Raw genomic sequence first — 23,935 nt, forward strand, 5'->3', positions numbered from 1 at the left:
GTTAATAGTTCCTAGAATATCAAAATCCTCAAAAGGAGGTAGATCCTTTTCCTATTTGGCTCCTAAACTATGAAAGAGTCTCCCTTACACTGTTCGGGACACAGACACACTCCGTGTTTAAGTGTAGATTAAAGACTCATCTATTTAGCCAAGCATACACCTAATTTATCCATCAACTCACAATTAGGCTGCTTTAGTTAGGTCTGCCGGACCAGAAATATCTATCATGATCTATAACTCTGCATAAAATTGAATGGTATCTATGCTAATATTATTCTATTTGTTGCCATGCCAGGATTCATATCCTGAGGTTACCAGAGCCGGCCAGATCCAGCTCCGTTCCTGCTATGTGTCTCTGAGTGATGTCTAAATGCAGCCGGTGCTAGCCAGACATCACTTCAGTCTTTTACGATGGACTTCAGAGGAAGAACTGATGCCAATTCCAACTGTAAGATATCGGATACTTCATATGCCACTGCCTGAACCTTGGATTTAGGATGGACCCCACCGAACCTCACCGAAATGACCTGCCGGTTGGACTGCGATGCACGTCATTGATCTCTGCCTGCATCACCTTTGTATATAGATGGACTGCCCTCTTGAAATGGAATACATAGACTATCATTTAATTGCCAACAAAAGCCTTCATCAGCAACTAACAAAGGACAATGCAATCTATGTGAACTTCTGCAGTTAATCCAGGATGGACTTTAAAGACATTAGTCATTAATCTTACACAATTTTTTAAAATTGATTTAAAAATGAAACACTGGACCATAACACTTAATAATCTTAAACCATGACCTGCACTGCACATAACTAATATTGGCATTATATTCATGCTGTTTAGGCCAGAGGGGAACTGGCCCCCACAGTGAGCCTGGTTTCTCCCAAGGTTATTTTTCTCCATTAACCAACAACCTTTGGAGTTTTGTGTTCCTTGCTTCAGTGGCCTTCAGCTTGCTCACAGGGGATCTAAATACAATTATTATTTATTAAATTTTTATACACAATCATATTAATCAAACTACACAATGATCACTCTAAGACTTTATAGATATTACAGTTTAAATTTTTTTTAATGCATGATTTTCTATAAAGCTGCTTTGAAACTATGTGTGTAGTGAAAAGGCTATACAAATAAAAATGACTTGACTAGAAGGCAGCAAAAAATACTTTGAAGTCAGGACCTCCAAGAATTATGGAGAAATTTGCCCTCCAGTTTCATAAATGTTCTGTTTTAATGAAATTAGGAAACAAACTGGGCATGTTTGTTCACTTAAAGTACAATCCCAAATAAGCAAGGTTCTCTACTCATGGGAATAGTCAGAATATTATCACTAATAGCCCTTTAGAAATAAGGTGATAATGAAAGTTAATTTAGTTTTAAGGAAGAAAAAAGAAAGAAAAAAGTCAAATATATATATTTTTTCCAGATGCTTAGATGATCATAAATAACTTTAATATCCAATGTAATCATGATATGCAACTACAGAATTCCATCAAAATTACATTTATTTAATAAACCAAATTTTTTTTTTTTTTTGAACAGTCATGTGTAATGCAATGAAACCAGTCAATTAATAAATAGTATTAACATTTTTATTTTTAGTTCAGTTTTTCAATCCAAGCAAAAAAATTAAGATTCTCTCTTTTTAAAATAAAACATACGCATTTGATTCTGAATCAAGCCTCTCCATCTGTTTGCCCAATTTCTCGTTTTGGTTTTAAAATTCCATGGCATACAAGAGACCTTTTTGACAACTAAACTCAGCAAAAAAAAAAAGAAACTCACTTTGAACTGCTTTTATTTCCAGCAAACTTAACGTGTGTAAATATTTGTATGAACATAAAAAGATTCAACAGACACGTGTCTAACAGAAATGGAATAATGAGTCCCTGAACAAAGGAGGGGGGTCAATATCAAAAGTAACAGTCAGTATCTGGTGTGGCCACCAGCTGCATTAAGTACCGCAGTGCATCTCCTCATGGGCTGCACCAGATTTGCCAGTTCTTGCTGTGAGATGTTACCCCACTGTGAGGAGGGTGGTGCCGGGCCGCGAGGACACACGGCCGGCCCTGAATCGGGCTAATCAGCCAGGAGGGGGATAAAGATGAGCCGGAGGCACCAGTTCTAGAGAGAGAGATGCACGTGGCCGCGCTGCATGTGTGGCGTTTATGTTTGTGTTAAGTTTGATGTTAAAACTTTATGTTGACTGTTCAGCCGGATCCTGCCGCCTCCTTGCCCTTCCTTTATCTGTAACAGTGGTGCCAAAACCCGGCAGGCATGGCCGAAAAGGCAACGCCCCCCCTCCAGGAAGGGAGGGGAGGGCGTCATGTCGGGGGTTTTCCCGGCCCGAGTCGGGCGATGAAGACACACAGCCGGCCCTGAATCGGGCTAATCAGCCGGCTAAAGACGAGCCGGAGGCACCAGTTCTAGAGAGAGAGATGCACGCGGCTGCGCTGCATGTGTATCTGTGTTTGTTTATGTTTGTTAAGTTTGACATTAAAACTTTATGTTGACTGTCCAGCCGGTTCCCGCCACCTCCTTGCCCATCCTTTATCTGTTACACCCACTCTTCCACCAAGGCATTTCCATGTTCCCGGACATTTCTGGGGGGAATGGCCCTAGCCCTCACCCTCCGATCCAACAGGTCCCAGACGTGCTCAATGGGATTGAGATCCAGGCATTCCTGTCTGGCAGGAAATCACGCAAAGAAAGAGCAATGTGGGAGATGGCATTGTCATGCTGGAGGGTCATGTCAGGATGAGCATGCAGGAAGGGTACCACATAAGGGAGGAGGATGCCTTCCCTGTAACGCACAGCGTTGACATTGCCTGCAATGACAACAAGCTCAGTCAGGTGATGCTGTGACACACCGCCCCAGACCATGACGGACCCTCTACCTCTGAATCGATCCCGCTCCAGAGTACAGGCTTCGGTGTAACGTTCATTCCTTCGACGATAAACGCGAGTCCGACCATCACCCCTGGTGAGACAAAACCGCGACTCATCAGTGAAGAGGACTTTTTGCCAGTCCTGTCTGGTCCAGCGAAGGTGGGTTTGTGCCCATAGGCGACGTTGTTGCCAGTGATGTCTGGTAAGGACCTGCCTTACAACAGGCCTACGAGCCCTAAGTCCAGCCTCTCTCAGCCTATTGCGGACAGTCTGAGCACTGATGGAGGGAATGTGCATTCCTGGTGTAACTTGGGCAGTTGTTGTGGCCATCCTGTATCTGTCTCGCAGGTGTGATTTTTGCATGTACCGATCCTGTGCAGGTGTTGTTACACGTGGTCTGCCACTGCGAGGATGATCAGCTGTCCTTTCTGTTTCCCTGTAGCGCTGTCTTAGGCGTCTCACATTACGGACATTGCCGTTTATTGCCCTGGCCACATCTGCAGTCCTCATGCCTCCCTGCAGCATGCCTATGGCACGTTCACGCAGGTGAGCAAGCATCCTATTCTGGTGTTTTTCAGTAGTCAGTAGAAAGGTCTCTTTAGTGTCCTAAGTTATTTTAACTGTGACCTTAATTGCCTACTGTCTGTAAACTGTTAGTGTCTTAATGACCGTTCCACAGGTGCATGTGCATAAATTGTTTACGGTTCATTGAAGAAGCATGGAAAACATTGTTTAAACCCTTTCCAATAAAGATCTGTAGAGTTTATTTGGATTTTACAAAATTATCTTTAAAATACAGTATCCTGAAAAAGGGAAAACATTTTTTGCTGAGTTTACATATAGACATTTCAAAATCATTTTTGATTTTTTTATGGGTATGACAACGAGGCTGTGAGGGATAGACTTGCCGTCCCTTCAATGGACTGTACTGCATTTTAAAGTGTTTTTGGATCATTCCGCGGACAAAACATTGATAACATATCTGTCCAAGAACATTCAGTATACAAAGAACTCCAGACAACATGAGTTGTGAGAGTTGATCTAGGAGTGTGATAGGGACCAAGGCAGTCACAAGGAGAATCACACCGGAGAGAAGGAATGGCATTCCAAAAAGCATGTTTATTGCGTCAGAGGTGCAAAATGTGCAAATAAATAGTGTTTAAAAGCGAGCATAAAACAAAGGTTATGTAAAAAAAAAAAAAAAAAAAAGAACCTAAAAACTATACCTTATAAACTAGACCTTTTTTTGGTACTAAGGGCAGAACCAACTCCCCTCGCTAAACAATGGAGGCCGGAGTATATTGTGCTCAAGTAGCGCTAGCAACATTGTCCATGTACATTAATCCACTGGTGTCATATGGATTACTTTTATGATGGTTGTATGTGCTTTCTGGAGCTTAAAAAACTTGGAACCCATTCACTTGCGTTGCATGGACCTACAGAGCTGAAATATTCTTCTAAAAATCTTCACTTGTGTTCTGAAGAAGAAAGAAATTCATACACATCTGGGATGGCATGAGGGAGTAAATGATGAGAGAATTAAAACTTTTGTTGAACTATTCCTTTAACAACTGAGGGGAACGGGGCTTAGTGGATGGTCAGTTCCACACTACATAAAACACAGCCTTTTTTTTTTCTTTTACAAGTTCTTACTAATGTTCTCTCTACAGCGAACAGAACCCACATTCCATACCATGTGGCAGTGCTTCAAGTAAACACGTTATGAACAATACTCAAATTCAAACAGGCAGACAAATTTCTAACAGTATATCATTTTAAATGAATAGTTCACCAAAAAAAAAGAAAAAAGAAAATTCTGTCTTTCTAAAAGACACATGACTTTCTTCAGTGGAAAACAAATGATTAATTTTTCAAAAGTATTCAAAAGATTTATTTGCCATAATTCTAGGGAATAGTCATCCCAGTATATCAAGCTCGAAATAGGAAGAAAAAAAGATGTTCCAAGTCTTCTAAAGTGACATGATCATTCTGTGATCATTTTGTGACAAAGAAATTCTAAGTAGTTATTGAAATGTATCGGTTACTTAAATATTGATTACTGCGGTTTTAAAGTAGTTTTTTAGGCTTGAGAAATAAATTTACCTTTTGTGTTCCATGCAAGAAAGGAAGTTATACAGGTTTGGAACACCATTAGAGTGAGTAAATGACAATTTTCATTTTTGGGTAAACCATTCCTTTTATCGGTATATATTGTCTCACTCTATGAAGAAGGATTATTTAACAATGTAAGAGAAATATTATATTAGAGGGTCTTTGAGGGCTGGAGTGGTTAAAGAGTGCAGATCCATTCAGGTGATACTCACAGCGTCATGGTCCAGGAAGTAGGAGCAGATCTGAGGGGCGAACAAACGGGCGTCTTTTGAACATGAGCTCAGGTATGCCTCCACAGACAGGTAAAACAGCTGGAAGTGCACGAGCATTGAAACACACACACAACATATGTCAATTAAAAAATTTTATTTAGTTATTTGTAAAAATTAGATATGCCAAGTCAAGTAACCTTTTGTAAGATTTCTTAAATAGGTCATTGTGTTTCAGTGACACAGGTATAATAAAAAGATTCTAAAGACTGTTAAAACTGACCAGTGGGTTGGGATCTAGTAGTTGACTAAACACATATCTCATGAACACAGTCATGTGTGCTGGACGACTTTTTAGCAGCTCAATGTCCTGGAACGGCCCGTCCATCTTAAAACAAAAGGAAGAATGAGTGTTAAAGGCATAATAGCACTAAAAGATATGACCAGCTCTACTAATATCAATCTGAAGTTGAAGTCCTTAAGCATCTTTGAAAAAGCAAACTACTCATTAGATTTTTTTTGCAGAGTATGCACAATATGTAACTTTCTGTATGCATGGAATACCCAGATGACCTACTATATTTGCCAAAATGTGCAGTGTACGAATCCAGCCAGGTCTCGCGTTTGCAAGTTCACGGGAAAACCGACGCATGTGCGACACACCCAGAAGAGAAGTGCTGTTTACAATGGAGTAGGAGGGACGATGTACAGAAGCTTTGTTGGTTTTGGTTTAGATCTGTATTTGTATCTGATGTTTTTCACAAAGGTGCATTGGTGTGCTTATCCTGGATGTCTCAACCGAGAGAAAAACATGACATTACAACCGTAACATGCCAGCACGAATATGTCAGCATGTAATAACTCAGTGCTCTCGTGAACGCACATACTGCTGCTAAATGGAAGCGATGATTTATAGTTAAAAAGTACTTAAATACTGATCTTTTTTGCACCAAAAGTGATCATATCTCTTTAGAAGACATTAATTTAACTGGCTGTTGTCATATGGATGATGTTTATGCTGACTGTCTGTGATTTATGGAGCTTCAAAGGTCTGATCACCATCCACATGCATGGACCTTCTGAGCGGAGATATTTTTCCTTTTTTCTTCAAAATGTGTTCTAGTGAAGAAAGAAAGTTATACACATCTGGGAGGGCATGAGGGTGAGTAAATTATGAATTAATATTATAAATACATTATTTTGGGTGAACTGTCCTTTAAATTTTTTTTTTTTTTTTTTACACAAATGTGGGTTTAAAAATGCAAAATAACCATTTCTGAGATAACTGGACACTACACTCTGAATAAAACACAAAGGCAATGTATTAAGGTCATGTGACAAAAACTTAACGTAGCATGCAACTGTTTAAAACAATGATCTTTGCATACTGCTTCAAGTACTTTGTTAAAAAAAAAAAAATGTAGGTAGTATAGAGTAGCTATGTTTCCATCCAAGTTCAGAATTTAATTTATGCGAAAAACCATAATACTGAAAAAACAATGTGCAGATAAAGCCGCATTTCCATCCCATGTGTTCAAAAAGAACAAAATCTTCACATTCGTGGAAACTGTAGCCATGGTGACTCTTTTATTAATAAAATACTCGTAGTTTGGAACACGCAGACAAAAAACTAAAGAACTTGTCTCGTGTCTGGGATAAACAGCGCGTCAAACAGAGCACTATGTGTGTGTGTTCATCTTGATGTGCGGATCAATTTTATATTTTTCAAATAAGTCAATAAACCTCCTCTTCAGCAGAGTTAAAAATTATATTCCACTTATTTGCTATGCAAACTCTCTGCAGGCTTTGGATTTTCAAGACACAATTGACTTCAGGATGACCACAGCAACATTTCAGTTATGAATCAATTAATCAGCCTCATGACTTTTTTGATGCACATCTTTTATTCCTAATAAATTCAATAGGAGTTTATTCTGTAAATGTTCTGCCATCATAGTTTATGTGCGTTTCTATTACTGAACAAATTTTTTAACCCACCTCATGCGAGTGAATATGTTTTTGATGCGCATTTTGGAGATTTTATTTGCATCTTGAGGTTTCAATCCAGCGTTTATGCGATCTCAAAATGCACATAAAATAGGTGGATGCAAACCCAGCTAGTGTATACTATGCATTATGCAGTAGTATTCTATTCCAATCATAGCCACCGATCACAGCCTCTCTTACCTCATTGATTGTGTACTCATCATTCTCCTCTTCTTCCTCTGGTCCGATGATGTGGGCCTTTCCTCCCTGAGATGACACAAGACAATCAGAATCATGCCTCAAAGGCCCCGTTTACTGATCTGAAGCAAATCTATGGGTCTCACCGAGTCAGAGGTGTGTGTGTCGGATTCCTGCCTGTGTTGCAGGGGATTCTGCAGGAAGGTGGAGGGAGAAAAGGGACTCTCACATGCCTTAAAGGAAAGAAAGAAAAAGGGAAAATATTGGGAAATTAATGGGTAGTGTGTTTTTATTTCTCTACTCAAGTATGTGAAAGCAAACGCTTAAATAAGCGCACATAAATTTGAAGGTAACTCAATCACCCCCTTGAGCACTGAGGTTGGTCAGTCAAAATATTTTTTTTTACATTTATATACAGTTGAAGTCAGAAATTTAAATCTTAGCCAAATACATTTAAACTTAGTTTTTTACAATTCCTGACATTTAATCGTAGAAAACATTCCCTGTCTTATGTCAGTTAGGATCACTACTTTATTTTTAAGAATGTGAAAATGTCAGAATAATAGTAGGGAGAATTATTTATTTCAGGTTTTATTTCTTTCATCACATTCCCAGTGGGTCAGAAGTTTATATACACTTTGCTAGTATTTGGTAGCATTGCCTTTAAATTGTTTAACTTTGATCAAATGTTTTGAGTAGCCTTCCACAAGCTTCTCACAATAAGTTGCTGGAATTTTGGCCCATTCCTCCAGACAAAACTGGTGTAACTGAGTCAGGTTTGTAGGCCTCCTTGCTCACACATGCTTTTTCAGTTCTGCCCACAAATTTTCTAACGGATTGAGTTAAGGGCTTTGTGATGGCCACTCCAATACCTTGACTTTGTTGTCCTTAAGCCATTTTGCCACAAGTTTGGAGGTATGCTTGGAGACATTGTCCATTTCCATTATTGACGAGTTTTAACTTCCTGGCTGATATCTTGAGATGTTGCTTCAATATATCCACATAATTTTCCTTCCACATGATGCCATCTATTTTGTGAAGTGCACCAGTCCCTCCCGCAGCACCACGCTTCACGGTTGGGATGGTGTTCTTCGGCTTGCAAGCCTCACCCCTTTTTCCTCCAAACATAACGATGGTCATTATGCCCAAACAGTTAAATTTTTGTTTCATCAGACCAGAGGACATTTCTCAAAAAGTAAGATTTTTGTCCCCATATGCACTTGCAAACTGTGCATATTTTTTATGGCAGTTTCGGAGCAGTGGCTTCTTCTTTGTTGAGCAGCCTTTCAGGCTGTCGATATAGGACTCGTTTTACTGTGGATATAAACTCAGTAGAAAAAGAAACGTCCCTTTTTCAGGACACTGTATTTTAAAGATAATTTTGTAAAAATCCAAATAACTTTACAGATCTTCATTGCAATGGGTTTAAACAATGTTTTCCATGCTTGTTGAATGAACCATAAACAATTAATGAACATGCACCTGTGGAACGGTCGTTAAGACACTAACAGCTTACAGACGGTAGGCAATTAAGGTCACAGTTAAAATAACTTAGGACACTAAAGAGACCTTTCTACTGACTACTGAAAAACACCAGAATAGGGTGCCTGCTCACCTGTGTGAATGTGCCATAGGAATGCTGCAGGAGGCATGAGGACTGCAGATGTGGCCAGGGCAATAAACTGCAATGTCCGTAATGTGAGACGCCTAAGACAGCGCTACAGGGAAACAGAAAGGACAGCTGATCATCCTCGCAGTGGCAGACCACGTGTAACAACACCTGCACAGGATCGGTACATCCGAATATCACACCTGAAGGACAGGTACAGGATGGCGGCAACAACAACTGCCCGAGTTACACCAGGAACACACAATCCCTCCATCAGTGCTCAGACTGTCCGCAATAGGCTGAGAGAGCCTGGACTGAGGGCTTGTAGGCCTGTTGTAAGGCAGGTCCTTACCAGATATAACTGGCAACAATGTCGCCTATAGGCATAAACCCACCTTCGCTGGACAAGACAGGACTGGCAAAAAGTGCTCTTCACTGACGAGTCTCACCAGGGGTGATGGTCCGACTCACGTTTATCATCGAAGGAATGAGCAATACACTGAGGCCTGTACTCTGGAACGGGATCGATTAGGAGGTGGAGGGTCCGTCATGGTCTAGGGCGGTGTGTCACAGCATCATCGGACTGAGCTTGTTGACATTGCAGGCAATCTCAAAGCTGTGCGTTACAGGGAAGACATCCTCCTCCCTCATGTGGTACCCTTCCTGCAGGGTCATCCTGACATGACCCTCCAGCATGACAATGCCACCAGCCATAGTGCTCGTTCTGTGCGTGATTTCCTGCAAGACAGGAATGTCAGTGTTCTGCCATGGCCAGCGAAGATCCCGGATCTCAATCCCATTGAGCACGTCTGGGACCTGTTGGATCGGAGGGTGAGGGCTAGGGTTGCAGCGGTATACTGGTTTCATGGTATACCATGGTATGAAAATTTACGGTTTTCATGCCATGTACATTTGCTTATCTACGGTATTGAGGAAAAAAATATGCAACCGGAGAATCTCACCAGCGCGTGCGCATCTCCTTTCCTCCTAGACTGCCTGTCAGACTCGTCAACTTGCGCCACACACACACATGCAGCAGAGAAAATGTCAGAGAGAAGCGAGGCGAGGGGGTCTGACATAAGTGAGTGTGTGTGTAAGTTAAAGCAGTGTTTCTCTACTAGTGGGTCGCAGATCTATTCAGACTGGGTCGCGGACAGCAGGAAAAGAACAATGACACGGTTCTCACATTGAAGATATTTCGGCGGCTGTCAAAGTGATAGCCTATTTAGGACTGCCGCAGCAGATTTAATGATAATCTCGCAATCAGCTAAAGGCTTCTTATCTGCACTTTCGCACGAGTGTAACGGAACCAGCTCGTGATCATGATCTGCTCTTCTCTCTGGCGCGCGCGTGCAACAACCCGTGCTTCTCTCGATATTGCGGAGCGCAGACCTCAAAACTGATGTGACCAATTTCAATTCTAGTGAGACTTTTCTAGTTTAAAGCGTTACGGAGGAACTCAAGTCGAACCTCTCAAACAGTAGGCAGTCCTGACATGCCAAACAGCACCGAGGAGGAAAAGAGCAACACTGTGTTATGCGCCAATTTTGTTTTTAATTACACATCACCTTTACAAAACTGTTTCACAATTTTACATGAGTAAAAGTAACTGTTATATTTTGACAGAATGTTATAGTTTCATATGAAATAATCTAAAGGTAGAATCTATTAGACCTCATTTTATATCAACAGTGGCAGTTGTAGTTAAAGTTTCAAGATATGTTTCAGCTAGTATTTATTTTTTCATACATACTACCATTTGTTATTATTATTACTATTATTTAAGACTAGCTACACTGACCTAACCATGGTAATGAGGAGCCTTACCTGTAATATGTATGTTCTGTTTGAATTATGTTTGAAATTAGGAAACAAATGGGATAATAATGGGCTCGTATAAGTAAATACGCTCTTCGATTTTTAAAAGGGGGGAGAGAACACTTCCAGTCGTTTGTTGTTGTTGATGTCAACAAAAATAATGTCACTTGACGCATGTCCTTGTACTTGAAAACCATGAACAAAACTATGCAACATAAAAGGAAATGCAACCCAGGATACATTAAATACAGGTTACGTTTTTACTATGGTGGGTCGCCACTTGATATCTAATGTAAAATCTGGGTCCTGAAGCAAAACCAGTTGAAAACCACTGAGTTAAAGGTACAGACAGGAGCAGTCTGGCTGTGCTTTTCTGCACCTACAGTATGTTAATTGTTAATAATCATAGGACATTACTTTAAAGCTCACACAGCTGATGTTATTTTTCATTTAGTAGTTAATTTATATTTGAACACATGCTGTTTATAATTCGGTTTATTATAATTCTGTTAGCTTTCTTATACTATTTATTTTCAAAAGGGAGACTTTTTTACACATACTTCCATAAAAAAAATATGGTTTCAAGTTTCAATTATAAAAGCGTTTGTTCAACAAAAAAAAAAAAAAAAAAATCCTTCTGTTTTCACTCCTTTAAGGGTCATTGTAACTGATAATAATAACTGTGTAATACCGTATACCGTGATATTTTCTGAGACTGTTATCGTACCATGAAAATCTCATACCGTTGCAACCCTAGTGAGGGCTAGGGCCATTCCCCCAAAAATGTCCGGTTCCATTTCTGTTAGTCACATGTCTGTGAAACTTGTTCAGTTTATGTCTTAGTTGTTGAATCTTTTTATGTTTATACAAATATTTACACATGTTAAGTTTGCTGAAAATAAAAGCAGCTGAAAATGAGAGGACGTTTCTTTTTTTGCTGAGTTTAGATACTTTCATACCTGTTTCCTCCAGCATCTTCACATGGTCCTTTGCTATTGTTCTGGTATTGATTTGCACTTTTCACACAAAACTACGTTCATCTCTAGGAGACAGAATGCGTCTCGTTCCTGAGCGATATGATGGCTGCGTGGTCCCATGGTGTTTATACTTGTGTACTATTGTTTGTACAGATGAACATGGTACCTTCAGGCATTTGGAAATTGCTCCCAAGGATGAAACAGACTTTTGGAGGTCCACAATTTTTTTTTCCTGAGGTCTTGGCTGATTTCTTTTGATTTTCCCATGATGTCAAGCAAAGCGGCACAGAGTTTGAAGGTAGGCCTTAAAATATATCCACAGGTACACCTCCAGTTCAGTATACCTCCTATCAGAAGCTAATTGGCTAACTGTCTAAAGTTTCCAAGCTGCTTAAAGGCATGATTAACTTAGTGAATGTAAACTTCTGACCCACTGGAATTGTAGTCAATTAAAAGTGAAACTATCTGTCTGTAACAATTGTTGGAAAAATTACTTGTGTCATGCACAAAGTAGATGTCCTAAACGACTTGCTATATTAGAATATTTTATATTTTTTAAGTTTTCTATATTAGAAAACTATAGTTTGCTAATATTAAATCTGTGGAGTGGTTAAAAAATTAGTTTTAATGACTTCAACCTAAGTGTATGTAAACTTCTGACTTCAACTATACATAAAAGTTGTGTGGGCTTGCATCATTTCTAGAAGTCATTTGATCTTGAATGAAGCAAATATAACTCACCTCAATGTCTCCTTCATTGGAGTCCATTGATAACTGACCTACAGAAACAGGAAACAATGTGACCAACGGTAATGCATCTCATTTATCAGAGCAGTAAAATCTTCATCAAAGCTTGGTCTTAGCCAGAACACATTTTAATAAAGGAAATAAACACCCACTAACCTTCTCCAGCAGAGAAATAGCTGGCAATAGATTCTGGTCGCGTTCTATGCTGAAAGAGGAACAGAGTCATTTAAAGGAAAAAATATCTGATACAAGATTTTTGCATTTTCTGGTGATTCAATGGCACACATGGTATGGAACTGTATAAAGCTCTTAGATCCCATCTGATTTTCCACTGGAGTTTTATGTCTATGTTTTTGGAAAGCTGTTTTTTTAATGTTTTGTCGGCAGAACAATACAAAAACACTTTAAACTGCAGTACAGCTCACTGAAGAGATTGTGCGTCTATCCCTCACAGCCTTATTGTCATTCCTGTCAAAAATCAAAGATACCGCTGCTGTAAACAAGGTCAATTATTTGCTAAGGTGTTCAGAGTGGTTTTTAGCATGTTCCAATGTGGTTGATAGGGTGTTCTGGGTGGTTGATTACTTACTGGCCCAATTTCAAAAAAGCCTGACGGCAAGTCTCTATAATATTCTGGTCTCAAGATATGGCTCGGGTCCCGCCTTCAATGCGAGTTTTTTTGTATTTTTTCACCCGTTTTATCGACTACGTACGTCTGATCACTAACAAAGTAATAGCACACCTCTATTCAAGCCACATGATTTGACATATCATTCAGATCAATAACACAAACACTGCAGGACCAGTTGTTTGTTTGTTTATTTATTAACTTTTAATGCCAAGTCAGCAACAAGGATTTTCAAATGGCTAGCACAGGGTAAACAATAAATATATACAATTAACAAAGCTATATAAGACATTTGAGATTAATACAAGATTAAAATTCTAAAATATGTTCAGGTGATACCTTTCTAAACATTTCCATTAAGTATGTCTCTGAATAAAATCGTTGTCTGATAGTTTCAAAGGCATTACAGTTCCTGCGAGATGAGTTACATGCCAAAGTTAATACTTAAGGTTAGGGTTTTTTCTAAAAGTTTTTGCAATAACAGTAGTGATGCTTCACTTAGAAAACACCATTAATAAGAATTAAACACGAAAAGATGAGCAATAAGTATGCATTGCCACAAAGACAAATCTTACCACATCTTGCTGAATTTTCATTCTGACTTGATTGGCTCTCCGTTTGGCACTTTCTATTCGCTCCTCTAAGAAAGAGGAGGGATTTCGAGACTGTTCCTCAAGTAGGTTCTGCACAGTGATTGCGAAAAAAAAAAAAAAAAAAAAGGATTTGTAATCAAATTTGACAGGACAGTGTACTGTGCAAAGTGGACTATTTAGCCTGTATTGTTACCTCTAGTTCTGCCTCCTCCTGTTCTAACATCTTTCTCAGGATTTCTGTGGCATGTTTTTGCACCTCAGGGTCCTGCAAATGTTGGATAAAGACAATAGTGCATAAAATAAGCAAGGTGTTGCTTATGCTGGACTTTTCAGAAGTCTTTACCCTTGTTCTGTTACAGTCCCACAAACCGATTTTTTCACTGTTTTTCAGACGTTCAAGTATTTTGAGGCATTTTTCCATTTGCATTTAAATAATCACTTCAAAAAATGAAGAGGGCGATGTTATTCCATGTCAACTCTAGAGGTCCCCGCCTCAATTTTGTTTTTTGAGCATTTTGTTTTACTGGTAATAGAAACACATAAATGATGATGAAAGGCAAAATATTAAATGCCATGGATCAATATTTACTAAGCAATTCATATTGTGTGTGTAGGGGTTGTATTACTCTTTTTCTGCCCTTAAAGTGTCTGGGCGTTAGAGACCTTAAATCATACACATCCCAAACTTGGAGGGATGGTCCCAAGTCTCCCCCACTACTGAAGCACGCACACACACACACCCACATTACACTATGTGGTGCTATAATTGCTGTATTTACATTTTCACTAATAACCCTGGAATGGTGTGGGCTAGAATCAAAATTCACATACTGTGCATTCAGAAAGTATTCAGACCCCTTCATTTTTTTTTTTTTCACATTTTGTTGCAGCCTTATGCTAAAATGCTTTAAATTATTTTATTTTTTTTCACATCAATCTACACTCCATACCCCATAATGACAAAGCAAAAACCAGATTTTTGATAACTTCGCAAATTTATTAAAAAGAAAAAACTTAAATATTACATTGACATAATTACTCAGACCCTTTGCTATGACACTTGAAATTTAGCTCAGGTTCATCCCGTTACTCTGGATCATCTTTGAGATGTTTCTACACTTTGACTGGTGTCCACCTGTGGCAAATTCCATTGATTGGACATGATTTGGAAAGACACACACCTGTCTATATAAGGTCTCACAGCTGAAATTGCATATCAGAGCAAAAACCAAGCCATGAGGTCAAAGGAACTGCATGCAGAGCTCAGAGACACGATTGTGTCGAGGCACAGATAAAATTAACTAAAGTTATAGTATCCACTGCAGTTATGACTAGTCCAATTTTATCATGATCTATGCAGAGCTCGACATTAACGCTTGTCCGCACGACCGGACATGCAGGCTGATTAAAATGTCAATAATGAAAAAATAACCGGATATATTTGTGATAGGTTAGGCCTGTGTTACTTATTATAAAGTTAATATTCATACTTATTTTACATATTCATATATACATACATATTCATAAAGTTCATACTTATAAAATTCAACATTCTGCTGTTGAAAATAATCCAGAGTGCATAACTTTATAATTCGTTAGCAATCTAGTAACAGCTGCGCCTTGTTTGATTGAAAAACGGCGTATGTGTGTGTGCTAAACATGTGCGCGTGTTCCGAAAATGTTCATGTATGTGCGACTGAACGGTCAAATATATTTCAAAATTCCACCAAAATGCCCGTCTTGGCGAGGTATTCAAGTAAACACAATGGGTTATGTCTAACGTAAACAGCAGAGAAAAAAGCAGATTTGTATTAAAATGCCGGACTTGTAAGAGTAATTGTAAGTTAATAGACCTGCTGCTGTCAAGTGTGTCATAATAATAATCAAACAACCATAACAAGAAAATAAGAAAATGGCATTTTAAGCAAATATATATAAACATAGACTAAAAACAAAGTTTTTCATTTCGGTTCGTTCGTAGCAAAAACAGTATTTTTTCGTTCCGGTTCAGAAGTTCTGCAGTCTCCTTTCCAAAAGGTTACCGGTTAGAACAAAATAAAAGAACGGTCAATAACCTTCTTTTTAAAATGGCAATACTCCAAGTGCCAAGGGTGGGTGAAATACCAGTTGCAGTGTTGCCAGATCTCGCAAGATATAATGCTAAAGAAATAAGCCACTAAATTTTTCCGGGAAGGTAAATTTAGCAGAATAGAAATCTTAACATGCATACAATTAAAGTATCATTTTTATTACAGATCTGCTTCTCAGTTAAAACCTGGCAGCATCAAATCTGTATGAATGCATCATATCTAACAATAATTCAATGAAGACTTGGAAACAACTGAGAAATATACTTTTTACCTCCAATAACGTTTTCCCAGTACCGGGATTAGCCGTGCATGTATCTGCAGTAATTATACATAGTTGTTAAAAAGGTCTTCATTCACAGAATGCGACATCTACAAATGGGCAATTAATCAAAGAAATGTGTGATGCAGCAGTTTCCTTCACGATCAAAGCACGTTTCATTTTTTTGGGCAACATGAAGTGGTGTAATTCCAAAAATTTACTGTGACATGTCTTTAGTTCTCTTCGGGAAGGGGGAGCCGGATAAACAATCCAACGTAAGGCTTTATTCACACACTTTTTGGTAACACACAAACTAATGCTTTTCAGCAGGACAAATGCGCACACACACGATCACGGCTTTGTGCGTCTCTCTCTCTCTCTCTCCTCCAACAGTCTGGACTGCCCTTTTAACCCCCTCCAGCTCTCACTGCAACAAAAAACAGCTGTTAGAGGTGATTTCCCACAGGTGTCAATCCTTGTCGCTCTCCCTCTCCCGGCTTCGCTATCCACAGATGTCGCTCAGCCACGCCCACATCACCATATACCCCCATCGTCACTTACTTCCCCCCCCATTTCTGGAGAGGAAATCTGCAACAGTCATCTGCACCCCCGGCCTGTGGACCAACTCGAACTTAAAAGGCTGGAGAGATAGATATCAATGGGCCATCCGCGCGTTGGCATCCTTCATGCAATGGAGCCACTGGAGCGGGGTGTGGCCCGAACAGAGGGTGAAAGCACGCCCCAACAGATAGTACTGGAGGGTGAGGACTGCCCACTTGATGGCCAAACACTCCTCTATCATGCTGTACTTAGTCTCCCTCGATTGAGATATAAACACTGCAAGTCAATGTGTTTGCATATGAAAGCAAGGCTGGGAAAAACAGGGTAATGTGATGGAGAAAAAAAATAGTAACAAAAGAAATGTCACTAGTTTATAAATCAGTAAAGAGTACTATGTAAATTTGCAACTGTGCTAAACACTGCTGTTATCACAGAACACGTGATAGTTGTTTGTGATACTGCATGTACACATAGGCTAATGCAGTTTATTTCTGAAAACACTTGACTGTTTCTGCTGTAAGTGTTACAAGAAACACTTAGGTTAGAGGTTGTAAATGCTTCGGGCATTCCAGACTTTTTGTCTGGTGTAAATTTGAAATAACTATAATCATGTTTCTCTTGAAATTGTTCATCAGTTTCAAGCTGAATGTGTTACTATGTAGGATATGTTTGTCTCTGATATGGCACACTGTGCTATTTACCATATAGCTGCAGTTAAACCATACTGAGTACAAAATTCCATGTGACTACCAGTCATTTTACACAATTACCAAACTCTCAGTAGTTTTACACAATTAGCATTAACCTTCAGTAACTTTAAAAAGACTTTATAACTTCATTAGTCCTTTAAAATTCAAGAACACTCTGCGCCTTGCATCACCTCTGACTCTGCCCAGCCCCCTTTTCACATTCAAATAGATTCGCATGAGAATACACCTAGTGACATCTTAAGAAAATTAGAAAATTGCACTCAATTTCATATTGTAAAATCGCAAAAACCCTGCAGCTTGAGCAGAAATTTGACCCATGTAAATATGTGCCTGCAGTCATGCATCTGATAAAGGGCCAAATCAAAGGCATGTATTCTCAAAAGAGCAGCGAGATGACAAATATCTCATTCCAGAAAACCTCCAGAGACCAGTAATAAAATAATTTTAATTTATACTATTTTTAATATAATATAATTGTATTATAATCACATTATAATATGCATTATATTATAATGGCCAAACATGGCCACAGACGGAGAAAGGTCATGCATGACATGCTGATGGATATACTACACATGTATATTTGTAATGACACTGCCAACCGAACAACCTTTCAGGCCCTGAAAAATTCTTGTGATTGAATTTCATTGGTTCGCTTATCAGTGCCAAGAGGGAGGGTATACGGTCGTTTTTTGCTGTGCATCAATGCTGTAAAGAAAGTGGCACGTGATAAACCAAATCATCTCTCGCTGAGAAGCACCAATTTAAATTAAATCTGATCAGGGAAACCATTCTACTGTGTAGACAATAAAAAATGTGTGTGTAAAATGCTAAACATCAGGCAGAAATTTCACAACCCTGACAGACCTCAGAGATCATAGATCATAGATGATCAAACATGTGAATAGCACCCTTAAAAAACGCTAAACAGACAACATATCACCAAGAGAGGTGAACTGATTCTTTGACCACAGAGCTGTGTTGAGAGCAATAAAAAATAAAAATAAAAACTTATGGGCATCAGCTCATTTGAGCTAATAAGTGGAAGGGTGATTAAGATACCCATGAATTCAGAAAGTTCCTCAGCAGAACTGGGGCCTATATTGCTCACAACAGCAGACAGTGCAGGCTCAACTGCAAGAACAGCTTAAGGTGCTACACACTTCAAACTGCACTAAAATATCAGCAGTAATTCAGATCTCACCAAAGATGCTCTGTCTAATTTGATCTCTGAAACAAAATTTGCATTAGACATTGTAATGGTACGTTTTTGTAAAGCAAAATGCATCTTCCCCATGATGGCACAAGAAATACATTACGAGACTAAAGCTGTCTGTAACAGTTTGGCTTTGACCAGAGGAAAATAAAGAAAGTACCACATGTCTAAATGCAAATTAATTAAAGGTTCAACATTAACTGTTTTCTCTCTGTGGCTGTTCCCATTTCAGGTTGCAATCTCGTGAGGGACAGATGCCAAAAGGTTTCTGATCCCCTGCATCAAGCCAGAACAATGGATTGGCCATGTGGGAGATGGGTGCGAAAGCAATCTAAAGGGGCCATTTACACCTCGCAGCACTACAAAAAAAAAAAAAATAGCTATATGGCCTCCCGGTTTAGCACCGGAACCAAATTGTGCAACACCAATTGTTCTAGAACAGGTTCCACCCATCTCTCAGACATGAACATACAGAACACGCACTTTCATCATAACACTCATGACATCTTTACCTGGTACAGACAGTAAAACTAGCCAGGCTCAACCACTACACATCATGGAACAAAATAATGGCCTAGATTCCGAAAGCCTCTCACATATACAACATTACAAACCTGTTTCCGTAAAATAGTCATAACTATGGCGCACATGACATGAACTATTTTCTTATTTGAAAACATTGAAATGTACATGGGACATGTGCATGGCTACAGTCACACATCGATGATTTAATTACTAATTGCGAGCAAACTTACCACCCAAATTTCAATATTTCCACCTACATATAAATCGAACCAATTGATTATTGTTGGCATGGTTGCAAACCAGAGGGCCCCTGGTTTAACACATCGCTAATAACAATGCAAAGGTTATAAGAAGTGGATGATATGAAGTGCAGCCACTTCTATCGATCCACTACACATTTTGAAAATAGACATGTATCATCGATTGTGACTTAGCCAGCAAATCACACATTGGATAATTTTGAATTAGCACTGTGATTATTTTATATGTAACTGTGATTCTACAATCATAGAATTACTATTATAACTATATATTAATGATGTATACTGGTGATGAATGTTCTGATTGCCTTGGATTCTGTGCCAGCGTTCCTTTAATCCATCCAGATCAAGCTTTTCCAAATTCCACTGCTATACGCCCGATTGGCGTGATAGTGAGAAATTCAGATAGTAAAATGGGATCATCTTACTGGATACATGACTTTGAAGGGTACTGAGACACATGTTGTCAGGAAACTCATAACTAATGTTGTTTGTACATGTAACACCTTAAAAAACCTTTTTCTCATAATGACACTAAACTCATAAATGTTCAGTCACTGCATGGCCATTCTGACGCAGTCCAGGTGTCACATACTCAGTGGTGTGTCATCAGTGAGATGAATTCCTTCTCTTATGGAGGACTGACCTGACCTGCCAATCACTCCTTTTGCTTGGAGGTAACAGAGGACTTGTCTATGGGTCAGATCAACATCCTAGGGAGGATACCACTGGCTACGAGCATAGCGCACAAGCTGTGGTGGACACAATGGACTTGGCACAAAGAATCATCTTGCAGATGGAATATCACCTCACCCAGGCACAGGTAGAGACAAACCTGGCCAAAAAGACTGCACAAATCCTTTTCAGTTCATTTACACACTTCAGTGATTGAGATAAAAAAAAATTAACCCATTTCCTTTTGATTACAGGCACAAACCTGTGATAATAGCCAGCCAGCCCCAGGAACTGTCTCACCTCCTTTTAGGTCTTAGGTCTTGGGCAGGCTTCAATCGCTGTGGTCTTATCGATTTGGGTCCGCACCTGCCCATGACCCAAGTGGAAGCCCAGATACCATACTTCCACCCGCCAATTGAGCACTTCTTTAGGTTTGCCATGAGTCCCACCCATCTCAACAACCTCACGACAGCCCTCAGATGCTGCAGGTGCCGCTGTCAATCATGTAAATACTGTAAATTATGATGTCGTCAAGATAGGCAGCAGTGTAAACAGCATGCGGTCTGAGTATTCGGTCCATGAACCGCTGAAACATAGCCGGGGCCCCAAACAAACCGAACGGTAGCGTCACGAATTGGTGTAATCCGAATGGTGTGGAAAATGCCATCTTTTCATGGGCTCCTCCCTCTCCGGAACCACCGTCACCAAAGTCATGGGGACTGCCTCTCTCCATGATTTTAGGAGGTTGAGGTGGTAAATCTGACGTGCTCCGCCTCGATCCATTTGTTTCACCTCAATCTATTTCCCTGACTCGCCGTGTTACCTCAAAGGGTCCTTGCTACTTGGTAATTTAGAGCTCGATGTGGGGAGCAATTCAAGGACTTTATCTCCCAGGGTAAATTCCCGTAGCCGAGTACCCTTATTATACAGCCGGTTTTGACGTTCTTGATCAGTGAGGATTTCTTTTGGAATCCCCACTCGGGAGATAATTCTGAAGAGTGCCTCCGCAACACATGCCACTGAAATGTTGCGCAGAGGCACTGCTTCCGGATATCGCACTGTATTGGTTCTGGTGGACTATGCAAAGCGATGTCCGCATGCCGTCTGCTCTAATGGCCCGACGAGGTCCATACCAATTCTTTCGAAGGGGACCTCGATTAATGGAAGGGGACGCAACAGCACTCTTGAGGTGGCTGGCGGATTCACCAGCTGACATTCACGGCATGCCGCACATCACCTGCGAACATCCCCGCGAATGCCTGGGTGAGGACCACCTCACCTAGCGATGCCGAGCAGAGGCACCGGACCCACTCCACCATTTCTTCCGGTAGCCGGGCGATGAATTTCTCCAGTATCACCAGATCGAGCGCTCCCTCTGCGTCACATTCTTCAGCCACCAGCTACCTTCGGTGGTGTCACGGAGCTGTTGGGCGAATGCAAACGGGAGGCCACACTCACCAAGCGTCCACGAGTGGAAGTGCTACTGATGTTGTTCTGAGCTGTGGCAGACCTGTTGCAGGATGGCATTCTTCAAGTCCTCGTACACCTGGAGGTTGGGCGCAGGAAGTTGTTGGGCCACGAGTTGGTCTTCCCCGGTCAACAGCGGCAGTAGGTCAGACCTCAGCCACTTCCATGCATCAGCCGACCGCTCGAAGAGCTCAACGAAAGCCTCTGGGTCATCTTGAAGTCCCATCTTGGAAAGTGTGATGTGTGGCACGGAAATAGGTGGATCCGGGGTCACAGCTGAAGATCCCTCCTGGTGTACCAAGCTCTGTAGTATGAGCCGGTCCTCCGCTTGAGCCTGGAAGAGTGCCTGGAACCACTGCTCCTGTTCCAGACGCAGCTCAAGCAGAGACTGATGTTGCGCTTGGTGGATGCTGGCGAGGGTCTTGAATACTTCGGCCAGCGGCGAGGGCTCCATGACTAAATATTCTTCCTCCTAATCCCAGGTTGACACCACTGACAAGTCTCAAGTTCTCTTCGGGAAGGAAGGAAGCGGGAGCCGGTTAAACAATCCAACGTAAGGCTTTATTCACACACTTTTCGGTGACACACATAAACTAATGCTTTTTAGCAGGACAAATGCACACACACACACACACACACACGATCATGGCTTCGTGCATCTCTCTCTCCTCTGGCGGTCTAGACAGCCCTTTTGGTGGGGGATTTTGGGTGGCGGAGGACGAATCTCAGTTGCCTCCGCATCTGAGACAGTCAATCCACGCATCTTTTTACATGGCTTGTTGAGCGCGTTACCACAGAGACCTAGCACGTGTGGAGGCTTCACGCTATTCTCTGAGGCATCCACGCACAACTCACCACGTGCCCCACAGAGAGCGAGAACCACATTATAGCGACCACGAGGAGGTTAACCCAACGTGACTACCAACCCTAGCAACCGGGCCAATTGGTTGCTTAGGAAGCCTGACTGGAGTCAATCAGCACTCCCTGGATTCGAAATTGCGACTGCAGGTGTGGTAGTCAGCGTCTTTACTTGCTGAGCTACCCAGGCCCCCTGGACTGCCCTTTTAACCCCCTCCAGCTCTCACTGCATCACAAAACAGCTGTTAGAGGTGATTTCCCACAGGTGTCAATCCTTATCGCTCTTCTTCTCCCGGACTCACTCTCCACAGACGTTGCTCGGCCATGCCCACATCACCACATTTTCTGTGATAAACCCTTTGGCCTTTGTATTCATTAAAAAATTATCGGAACGAAACTAACCGGTTATAACCCGTTACCAGCATTTAAAAATAACGTTTTCACTCCGGAACAACTGAAAATCACTTTGTTCACGTTTTTGGTTCTTTGTTCTGGAAAAAAAAAAAAAATTTATTTGTTTTTTTGTTTTTGTTCTTCAAACCATTTTTAGTATATAAATTCCATGAACAGAACATTTGTTTGTCTCACTCAGTTGGAGCAGCTCCAGAAGAGCGCATAAAGATTAACTGCTCTGAAGCACTGTGATGCACACTTTGTCTGTGGATGTTTGCGCCAAACTTACGCAGAAATATAAGCAATGATTTTGATAATGAACAGTGCTCCGGTTCCACTTTAATTTAACGATCGTGTAATGGCAAAAGTTCTTGGTCGTTGCGGGTTCATACATGCAGTGTTAACACATAATGACACAGGAGGAAACACCCACTGACAATATTTCTGTGGAGATGCTAAAATGAAGAAACAATTTGAAATGCACACAACATACTTCATGAGTTTAATGGGAGCGCTTTAAAGGGATAGTTCAGCCATAAATAAAATTCTCTAATCATTTTCTCAACCCCATGATATCCCAGATGTGTACGACTTTCTTCTGCAGAACACAAACAAAGAAGAATATCAGCTCTGTTAGTCCTCACAATGCAAGGGAATGGTGACCAGAACTCCGACGGACGGAAAGGCAGCAGAAAAGTAATCCATAAGACTCCAGTGGTTAAATCTATTTCTTCTGAAGTGTGAACCTCACCGATCAGTGTGGGTGAGAAACAGATCAATACTGTAAATCTACACTTTCACTTCAACATTCTGGTGTGGCAGTGACTTTCACTTTCAGTGAAATTTATAGTATTTATAGTAAAAAAGGACTTAAATATTGATCTGTTTCTCACCTACACCTACCATATAGCTTCTGTAGACATGGATTTAACCACTAGAGTTGTATGGATTACTTTTATTATGCCTTTATGTCCTATTTGGACCTTCTGGTTCTTGTCACCATTCACTTTCATTATATGGACCATCAGAGCAGAGATATTCTAAAAAATGTAATTTGTGTTCTGCTGAAGAAAGAAAGTCATACACATCTGAGATGGCATGAGGGTGAGTAAATGATGAGCTAATTTTCATTTTTGGGTGAACTA

The 23,935-nt window shown here is 40.4% G+C and overlaps 1 protein-coding gene across 5 annotated transcripts in view; it reads right to left on the bottom strand.

Moving 5' to 3' along the window:
• LOC127448734 (rho guanine nucleotide exchange factor 11-like) overlaps nt 1-23,935 on the bottom strand; it is a 137,411-nt gene that overhangs the window by 74,471 nt on the left and 39,005 nt on the right. For 4 of the 5 annotated variants that reach the window (XR_007898581.1, XM_051711528.1, XM_051711520.1 and 1 more), the window contains exons 7-14: nt 13,970-14,041; nt 13,759-13,866; nt 12,712-12,760; nt 12,550-12,587; nt 7,551-7,637; nt 7,408-7,473; nt 5,504-5,608; nt 5,224-5,322 (exon numbers count right to left, since the gene is read on the bottom strand). Coding sequence is in view for 4 of the 5 variants with exons in the window: in XM_051711528.1 (XP_051567488.1) it covers nt 5,224-5,322; nt 5,504-5,608; nt 7,408-7,473; nt 7,551-7,637; nt 12,550-12,587; nt 12,712-12,760; nt 13,759-13,866; nt 13,970-14,041 (624 nt within the window). In the remaining variant the exon portion in view is untranslated. Of the gene's footprint in view, nt 1-5,223; nt 5,323-5,503; nt 5,609-7,407; nt 7,474-7,550; nt 7,638-9,019; nt 9,123-12,549; nt 12,588-12,711; nt 12,761-13,758; nt 13,867-13,969; nt 14,042-23,935 lie in introns of those variants that run through there. The other variant, XM_051711553.1, reaches the window with a different exon arrangement.

The sequence above is a fragment of the Myxocyprinus asiaticus genome, chromosome 1, assembly GCF_019703515.2.
Source record: "Myxocyprinus asiaticus isolate MX2 ecotype Aquarium Trade chromosome 1, UBuf_Myxa_2, whole genome shotgun sequence".
NCBI classification, from domain to species: domain Eukaryota; kingdom Metazoa; phylum Chordata; class Actinopteri; order Cypriniformes; family Catostomidae; genus Myxocyprinus; species Myxocyprinus asiaticus.